This window comes from Crocuta crocuta, unplaced genomic scaffold (assembly GCF_008692635.1).
Source record: "Crocuta crocuta isolate KB4526 unplaced genomic scaffold, BGI_CrCroc_1.0 scaffold267, whole genome shotgun sequence".
NCBI classification, from domain to species: Eukaryota; Metazoa; Chordata; class Mammalia; order Carnivora; family Hyaenidae; genus Crocuta; species Crocuta crocuta.
The window spans coordinates 498,669-508,180 of NW_027531899.1; the positions used below are offsets into that span (position 1 = coordinate 498,669).

Genomic DNA, 9,512 nt, shown 5'->3' on the forward strand with positions numbered 1-9,512 from the left:
GGCTCCCCCCGGCCCCGCTCCCTGCCCCCAGCCACCATAGACAGTGGGGGTGGGGAGTGGACACCCAGCACCCTTTCACCATCTCTCATCCCCAGGTGACCCTGCTGGACTTTGGTGCAAGCCGGGAATTTGGGACGGAATTCACAGACCATTACATCGAGGTGAGCCCCCCACCAACTCTGGGGTCTTTGAGGGGCCGAGCCTCAAGCCCACTACTGAGGTGAGGGGGTGAAAAGGAGCACTATCGCGGCTGGAGTTAAGGAGTCATAAGTAAGGGTAACAGTTAACAAACGCCCGAGCCCTTAATGTGGCGTCAGGCCCTGCTTGAGGTGCTATATCCGTGTGACCGCTCACCTAAACCGTAGAGCGAATGTATGGACTCAGGACCGTGATTAGTCTCACTTTACAGAGGAAGTTACTGGAGCTCAGAGAAGTTGGGGATTCAGCTTCAGGGAGCCTAAGTCCAGAGCCCGTGCTCCCAAAGCCTGACCAGCCCCTTTCTAAGAGGCTCACAGAGGCCGCCCTGCCACCTCCCACACCCCAGGCTGTCGCAGGCCTTGCTGTTCAGCCTTACACTCAAACACCTCCCCTGCAGGCTGCTTTGGGGGGGGGGTGGGCACGCAGCTCTCCTCTGGAAGCGTTTCCTCACTTCTGTGCCCCTCCCTCCCACCCACCTATTCCTGGCATCTCATTAAGTAGTTGAGATTAGCCATTTGACCTGCGTCTTCTACTCATTTACTCATCAATCCAAATATTCTCTGACAGTCCCCCTGTGCCCAGCCCTCTTCCGGGCAATGCCGGGGACAACAGCCACCCATCCAACCCAGGGCCCACCTTCACGGAGCTCACACACCAGGAGGGTGACTGACAGTAAGGACCCAGCGGGGTGGGGGCTGGAATGGGGAAGCACAGGAGACTGTAGAACCCCAGAGGGGGAGGCTGGGCCAGCCTAAGGGGTCAGGGGGAGCTTCCTGGAGGAGGAGGCCTCAGAGTGGAGACCTGAGGGATGAGGAGACCAGTCAGGAAGAGGCAAGGAGGGCATTCCAGACTGACGAGGCCAACAGGAGAGAAGGGATATTCCCGTTAGAGCAGCGCTTCTCAAACTTCTGTGTATAGGAGACCCCACGGCCCCCACGCCGGCATGATCCTATTAAATGCACGTGGTCTGGAGTGGGCACAAGGTGCTGCATTTCTAGCCCACGCCCAGGTGATGACACACGTACAGGACCACACTGTGAATAGGAAGTTCTAGAGGACCAAAAGCAAGTTCATTTCTGACTGGGCCAGCAGGTTGGGGCAGAGGAGGGGCCAGCTGAGCTGGAGCCAAATCTCTCTGAGTGTGAAAAGCCATGCTTTGCAGCTTGAACTTTATCCAGGTGCCGTGGGGACCCACGGAAGGGAACTGAGCCGGGGAGCACAGAGAATCAGAAAAGTCCCTCAGAATAAGGCGTCGCCTGGGGGACTGGCGGCTGGGAGCCGGGGACGGGGAAGAGAGGACAAGGCCTAGGGCTCTGGCTTGGGGACTAGGGGATGATGGGGCCGCTGGTGGTAGGGACACCCCCCTCCTACCGCCAGGCCCCTTGGGCCCTCTCTCAAGGCCCCTCGAGGCACAAAGCTGAAACTTCTCTCTCTCTCTGTAGTTGGGACATCTTGTGCGTCCCCCCATACTCCCCCAGGCCTACCTGGCAAGGCTCTCCTCCAGTCTCCCCAGCCTTTTCCAGTCTAAAAAAGCCCTGTCACACCGGTCCCCGAGGACCACAGGCCTGACAGATGGCCAGACAGGCTCGGGCAGGGGGGCCTGAGACGGACTAGAACCGCCGCGTTTAATCCCGTATTCCCGTTCCTCCCGAGAAAGTGGTTCGGGTTTCCACCCCGTGCCTTGCTGTTCCCCCACTCAGCCTGTTTCCTTTTCTGTGAAGTGGGGATCTTCACATGCACCCCTACAGGCAGCTCATCCTGCAGGCAGGCTCAGTGCTAAGTACTCCACAGATCCCGCCTCCTCTCTCCCTACAACCACCTGCGAGGAAGATACTTCCATCATCCCCACTTCACAGATGAGAAAGCGGAGGCCCCAGAGCAAAGCGACTTGCCCAGAGTCTCTTGTCCAGCAAGTGGCAGAGCTGAGAAGGAGCCCGAGCAGGCTGGCTCTCGATTCTGTCTGTCCGCGCCCTCAACTCCTGCTCTCCCCACGTGCACTCACGGCCGGAGAGGCGCCCAGCTCCGCGCACTACCTTGCAGAACAAAGGTTCACCGAGGGCCTCCTGAATGCCAGACCTGGTGCCACGTGGGACTAGGCAGAACCAGAATCCCTGCTCTCTTGGGGCCCCAAGCCCCTGTAGGAGACAGACAACCAGGCAATGACGGAGATGGCCGCGTGGCAACCTCAGGTGCAGTTCTGGGTCATGGTCACGTCCTTGTCCGGTTGAGTGTGTGGACCCAGGAATAGCACTTGACATTTATTTCCCTCTGGGTGTTTCACTGTGGTAGTTTCCAGGTGGGTGCTATGTTCCAGGCCAGGTGGGTAGAACCGCTGACCGCCCCCACCCCCAGGCTCTGGAACAGTCTTGAAGGATATATAGACAGGGTAAAGGTGAGGAGGGAATGGCTTCTAGGGGAGAGGGCTTAAGTGGACGAGAATGCAGGTGGGTACAGGGAGGGCCAGGCTTCCAGCTGGTTCATCTCCACAGTTTTCAAGACCCCTCCATGAACCCCACTCCCTTGACCTCTGACCTTCTGACGAATGCCCATTTCCCAGGTGGTGATGGCAGCAGCCAATGGAGACAGAGACCGGGTCCTGCAGAAATCCCGGGACCTCAAATTCCTCACAGGCTTTGAAACCAAGGTTGGGAAGCACTTGGGGGGATGGGTAGGGAGCTGCTTATCTGTACCGGGGGGCTCTGGGGAGGAGTGGAGGGAATGAGGGCTACTTGGCTACACAGAAACCCTGGGGAAATGGGCCTCATTTATCTATTCTAGAAGGAGGGAGTGGGGGGCTGCTAGTGGGTTCTGGGGGTGGGGAGATGGAGGCTGTTTCTCTGTTCTAGAGGAACAGAGGCTTTGAGAGGAAGTAAAGGGCCATTTTGGAGAGGCCGGGGGGCTCTGGAAGGAGCGGCGGCTGCTTAGCCCTCCTCAGGGAGAAGGGGGCTTGTGTTTATAGTTGAGACTCTGAGGGAGATGGGTTAAGTGGGGGGCTGTATGCCACACTGCAGGTCTCTTGCTCTCCCCCGTCCATAGGCATTCTCGGATGCCCACGTGGAGGCGGTGATGATCCTGGGGGAGCCCTTCGCCACCCAGGGTCCCTACGACTTTGGGGCAGGTGACACTGCCCGCCGAGTGCAGGGCCTCATCCCCGTGCTGCTGCAGCACCGGCTTCGCCCACCACCCGAGGAGACCTACGCCCTGCACCGCAAGCTGGCAGGGGCTTTCCTGGCCTGCGCCCGCCTCCGTGCCCACATCGCCTGCCGGGACCTCTTCCAGGACACCTACCACCGCTACTGGGCCAGTCGCCAGGCCTAGCCTCTGCCTGCAGCCTCCTGACCAGAAGGGACATGGGGTCAGACCCTTTAGACGGCCTCCATCCCAGGATTCTGGCCCCAAAGCAGGCCATCCTCGGCTGTGATACCTTCTCCCATTCCCCTGCAGGTCTGGGGACCACCTGTCGGACTTCCCAGTCTTGCCTAGCTCCCTTCTTGGGGCTGGGGGAACCTCTGGCTAGGGAACTCCCAACTTCACACCCCCATATCTTGATCTTCCCATGTGGGCGTCCGGGCACTTCTACTTCAGGGACTAACTTATTTTTGCCAACATTGAAGAGCCTCAGGCCCTCTGCACCCAGTCATGCAGATCCAGACTCATCTAGATGGGGAGCCCCACACCTCTGCCTCAGGTCTCCCACGGATCTGGCCAGTGAAAGGGGGGGCCAGTGGTTGTGGAGGCAGCCCTCACCTTTGCTGCCTTCACCCCTCCACCAGCTGCCTCCATCCTTTCTGTGTGTTGGGGAGGGGGTAAGGGAGGGTGTTTGAAACTTCAGTCGGAATAAAAGTGGCACTCCCCTTCCCGGCTCTTTTCTCGGTGCTGGGGGAAGGCTGGGGGGGCGGGGAGGAGCTCTCAGCCTGCCTCCAGGTGCAGATGGCCAGCCCCCTCCCATCCTCTGGTCTGAAAGCCCAGCCCTGCCTGGGCCATCTGTTGCCGGGATCNCTCCCCCCACCCCCAACCTCCCAGGCCCCTCGCTCCCTCCCCTCGGCTCCCAGCAACCTCGCCTTTGCTAATGGGCCGTAATGCCCCTGCCAGCTGCTTTGCCAAACCCACAGGATTGAGTGGGAGCGGGGGTGCAGTGGCGGCCAGGACCGCGCCCTGGTCCCAGCCCCGCGCCCCCGCCCCCAAAGCCGAAACGCTCGCGCACCAGGATGCCGGGGTCTGTTCATTCCCCCTCCCCTTCCTTGCAAAAAGTGCCTCGTCACCGCTTCTGCCCGCCCCCGCTGGGCTGGAAGAACCGTGGGGTTAGCTGGAAGATTTGGGTATGTGGGACGGCAAAGAGCTTCCCGAAGCAACTCTTTTACGGCCGTGGAACAGAAGGGGACCAGAGGTCAAGGGTCACGGAGGGGAAGAGAGCCCACGCCTGGATGGGCCTGGGGGGAAGGTCTCAGCGAGGCTCACATGCTGGCTCAGCCAGGGACTGGCCAATGGGCGTGGCGGGGCGGTGGCCGCACCGGAGAAGGCGGGGCCGTATCTGCGTATAGGCGTGGCCTGCCGGCCAGGGGGTGGAGCTCGAACCGGCCAGGCNAGGGTGGGCCTGGGTGGGGGTCCAGGACGGGCCCCCACCGAGCCGAAGCTTGAGAGACAGGGGTCTGGGGCACAGGCCCTCTCTTGCCAAGGCCCTGGAGATAGGGATCTTGGACGCAGACCTGCCCCTCAAAAAAATCAAGGACAGGGGGACGGATTCTAGGTATAACTCCCTGGGCAAGGTTTTGGGGATGGGGTCCAGGACACAACCCCCACATCAAGCCAAGGCCTCCAGGAGGCCATTCCAGACCAGTCGCAATCCCTCCCCCTCCCTCAGGTGGTCCCTGAGCACAGCAACCCTCTAGGCAAGGTCTTGAGGATGGGGTCCCTGGGAACGGCTTCCCCACCAAGCCAAGGCCTAGGGGGCATTCCAGGCACAGTCTGTACCCAGGCCTCAGAGATATCCTGGGCACAGCATCGCTCCCAATCCTTGGGCGGTGACCCAGGAATAGCCCCTTCTCAAAACAAGGTCCCTGTGCCTGGGACTCCACCCCCCACCCAGCCTGAATAAAATAGGGAAATTTTAGGCAACCCCCAAAGGCTTGGTCAAGGGTCCCCGGGGCTGCCCCAGCTGCCTGGGAGTGGCCCCGCCCGCAGACAATGCGCCACCGCCCCCTCCAGGGTATGGCCCCCCAGGCTTCAGGATTGGGGGGGGCGGCTCCCCAGGGACCCAGCACAGCCCTGTCTGTCTGCAGCGTCTGCGTTGACGGGTGACGCGGCTTTGTGTGTGGTACCTGGGGGGAAGGGGGGAGGCAGGCGACGGGGAGGTGGCTAAGAGTGTGACCCGGTGTTTGTGGTACTGTGGTGTGTGTGCACGCGTGTGCTGGAGCTGGGGACTGTGAAGAATCCTGTGTGTCCGTGTGTTGTGCTTGCGGTTGTGTCTGGGAGTGTGTGCGGTTGTGTCTGTGGCCCCAGCATTTGTGTGACTGTGTGTGTTTGACAGCTGCTCCTTGTGCAGAGCCCCGTTACTTTTTAGTGTGTGTGTGTGTGTGTGCGCGTGGTTGTGACTATGTGGCTGTGTCTGTGATCACATCTTTTGTGACCCAGGGTGTGTGCTTTGGTAGCTATAACTGCGTTGTGACAGTGTGTGTGCTGGGCGTGGGGTTGGGCGAGTTGTGTGTGGCTGGTGAGCAGTGGGTGGAGTTGGGACCGTGTACGTGGTGGAGTTGTGTCTATGACTCTGTGTCCATGTGTCACTCTCCCAGTGACTTGTGAACGTCTGTGGTTGTATCCATGGCTGATTGTGTATGTGGGTCATCCATACGTCTGTGTGACACACAACTCTCCCTGCAACTCTGGGTGTGTGTCTGCAATTATACACGAAGTCGCATTGTGTGTGGTGGGTCATGGCACTGTGACTTGCATGACGGCAGTTGTGTGCCCATGGCCACATCTATGTATGTGACAACGGTGGTAGAAATGACTCCATCAGGCTCTGTGTGTTGATACTAAGTGACTATGCGCATTTATAGGTGTGTGTGTGTGTGTGTGTGTGAGAGAGAGATATTTGGGTTAAATATTGGAGTTGGGGTCTGAACCCTGACTATTAATAGAGGGTTATTTCATCGTGTGTGACTCAAGCTCTTGGTGTATCGTGTGTGGTGGCACCAGGTAACTGTGTTCATGGCTGGGGGGGTGATGTGTGTGATGGTGGCTTCTGTATTCGTGTGTGACCTCCGTGTCTGTGAATATCTGTACTTGTGTCTGTGTCATGCCCTGGGAGAGTGTGTGTGTCAATCGCTGTGAGGCTGTCTGGTGTGTGTGTGTGTGTGTGTCCCCATGCACACGCTGGACTGGCTGTGTTTCAGTCTGCGTGATGTGGTGACTGGGTGACTGTCCTGGCTGTGGACATGGCTCTCTCGGGGACTGTGTCTTCTGGGTCAACTCAGCTGTAAATGCGATGTCTGGGTCACTGCATTTCTGAGTTCTGTTTCTTCATCACCATGTGCTTATGGCGTGCGAAGTAGAAATTGTGTGCTGGTGTCTCTAGGTGTGAGATACTGTGTGTCTCTCCCCATGGGTCTGTGATTGTATGTGGCCCCTTGCTTATCCCTGTGACTCGTGGGTTTGCCTGGAGAGACTGTATGTTTCTCTGTGAGGGGGGGACATGTAGGGCTAGGTACGGGACGCTGGGTGACTGTTCCAAGACCACAGTACGTGGCTGGGTAACGTGGACACTGATGATATGTGACTGCCCACATGGCCATTTCTGACATGTGAATGGCTGTGACTCTGAACCAGTAACTGTCCGGCTGTCCCTGAGTGTGGCCATCCTTAGGGACAGTTGTCTCTGGGTGGTTACATATGTGTCTTGAGCGTGTGTGCCTGTTTCTCTAGAACGCAGAGGCCATGGCCGTCGGTGTCTCTGCGTGTGATTGGGTGTGCAAGACTATCCGTGTAAGTGTGGCTCATACTGTGACCGCATGTGTGCCCCTGTGACACGGTGTGTGTGACTGTGACAGCATGTGACCAAAACATTGTGTTGGTGTGGCTGATTCCATTGGAGCTGGGTACTCGTGTGCAGCCGTGTCACCATAGACGATTAAACACACGTGGCTGTGACTGGGTGTGTCTGTGTGTGGCCATATGTGTGTCGATGTGTCTGCGTGCATCCGTGACCAGAGGTCAGCGTGCATCGGTGGAGCCATGTGTGACAGCAGTTGTGCCTACGCGTGACTTGGTGCTAATGGGTGACCTTGGACTGGTGCAATTCTGTGTGCGTGGGTCTGCGACGTGAATGCCTTGGGCAGGGGCCTGAGGAGACTTAACTGTCGTGGGGAGTGTGCCCCTCTGGGGGAGAGGGGTGCTTGGGCACAGCTCTTTGCACGTGTCTGAGAAAACGGAAGGGACCACATATTCGGTGGCTGATGGGACCAGATGTTTGTGGCGGTGCCTGGGCAGTCTGGGACTTGAAATGCGTGTGGCCCAATGTCTGTCCGTGAACGTAGATCTCTGACCAGCTGGGTATAGTGGCTGCGATCGGTGATGTGCATCTGTGTGAGGCAGCGTGCGTGTCTGTGTGTCACCGTGTGTGGAGAGCCCTGACCAGGTGCCTGGGGCGACCATAGACATGAGCTGCATGTATGCGTGTGACTGCATGCTTATGTGTCGCCTGGAGGTCAAGGCCACTCCCTCCTCACACCATCCCCTTGGGTACTGAGGGCCTCCTGAGGCCAGGATATCCCCTACACGTGCCCCTGGAAACACACCTCTTCATTCCTAGGCCCTTGCTACCAGGTGGCTGATCTCCCGAGTAACGGTTGCTATGACAACCAGGGCTCTCACCAGGGAGCCTGAGATAGAGGGGGGGTTGGCTGTAGTCCAAAGAGGGGGTGAGGTAGGGGACCGAGCCCCAACCCAAGCCAGTTTCTCACCTTCTCCTCCCTTCCTTGGGCAGGGCGGACCCAGGAGGCCTGAGCAGTATTTGCCCCCAGCCCCGTGTGGGGCCCCGGGGCCCCCCGGAACCTCCAGGACGGAGCCAGGTGAGTGACCAGCTGGGGCCAGGGCAAGACCCAGACCCTCACACAGACAGCCTTTCTGGACGCGCACCTTCACCGACAACCACTCTCAGCCCGGTGTCCTTCTGTACGTACAGCCTTCAGAAATACACACTCACACAGTCATTGCACGCTTAGGTCTAGACAGCGTTCAGGAACATTACCAGTTACGCGCGTGCGCGCGCACACACACAGTCCCCAACTGCTGGTGGTGCTGCATCCTGGTTGTCCCCTCGTGCTCCTGCTGGGACAGTCCGTATGGCTTATCGGTCCGTGAAGACTGTCCCCACCTCCGTTGTGGCCGCCTCCACTAGCGTCCCTTCCCCTGATGGTCACAGGTACACCCCGCCCCAGGGCTTCCTGCCTTAGACTAGACAGTTGTCAGAGAAGCGTATCTCAGAGGCACAGAGATGAGCCCGCAGCCTCCACACCCCCCTGGCTTGGGTTCTGGACCTCAGTCCCTGGACCTTCTGAGTCCTCCCCCACATCGAACCCAGGCCTCCCCGCCCCCATATCGGACTCCTGAAGAGCCCAGTTCTTTTTTTTTTTTTTTAATTTTTTAATGATTTATTTATTTCTGAGAGTGAGAGAGAGAGGCAGCGTGAGCAGGGGAGGGTCAGAGAGAGAGGGAGACACAGAATCTAAAACAGCCTCCAGGCTCTGAGGTAGCTGTCAGCACAGAGCCTGATGCGGGGCTCGAACCCACGAACCGTGAGATCATGACCTGAGCCAAAGTCAGAGGCTCAACCGACTGAGCCACCCAGGTGCCCCTGCAATGCCCAGTTCTTGAGCCCTCTGATCATCTCAGCCCCTGACCACCTACCCCTCAAGCTCCTGGCCTTGGGCCCTATGCCTTCTAACCCCCATGCCCTCCCAGGTCTTGACTCCCCATGAGTTTAAAGCTACCTACTTCTTGACAGCCACGTCCCCAATCTCCAGACGGCCCAAAGCTGTGACTCCTGACCGCCGTCCCAGACCTCCATGCACCTTTGCCCCATATTTTTCTTCCCAATCCCCACCGCTGACTCTGGCACCCCCCTGCCTCCCCTTGCGCCCTTTCCCGGGGGCCCCTCACCGCTGCCGATGCACGTTCCCTGAATGCCGTGTCCTCTGACCCACGGACCCCCTATAACCCTGTAACCCAAATCCCATGCTGTCTGACCCTCCCCGCCCTTGACCCGCGCCCCTGTCCTGTGTCAGCAGAAGGGGCGGGCACCATGAACAAGTTACGGC

The 9,512-nt window shown here is 58.9% G+C and overlaps 2 protein-coding genes across 2 annotated transcripts in view; both read left to right on the top strand.

Annotated features, from left to right (window-relative positions):
* Positions 1-4,056, top strand: part of COQ8B (coenzyme Q8B) — a 16,215-nt gene extending 12,159 nt beyond the window's left edge. Inside the window, exons 12-14 of the mRNA XM_077773614.1 lie at positions 96-161; positions 2,756-2,842; positions 3,235-4,056. Coding sequence (XP_077629740.1) covers positions 96-161; positions 2,756-2,842; positions 3,235-3,516 — 435 coding nt within the window. The 3' untranslated portion in view covers positions 3,517-4,056. The remainder of the gene's footprint in view (positions 1-95; positions 162-2,755; positions 2,843-3,234) is intronic.
* Positions 3,549-9,512, top strand: part of NUMBL (NUMB like endocytic adaptor protein) — a 26,405-nt gene continuing 20,441 nt past the window's right edge. Inside the window, 4 exon segments of the mRNA XM_077773615.1 lie at positions 3,549-3,642; positions 4,311-4,414; positions 8,180-8,264; positions 9,483-9,510. Of these exon segments, the coding sequence (XP_077629741.1) occupies positions 3,549-3,642; positions 4,311-4,414; positions 8,180-8,264; positions 9,483-9,510 (311 nt within the window).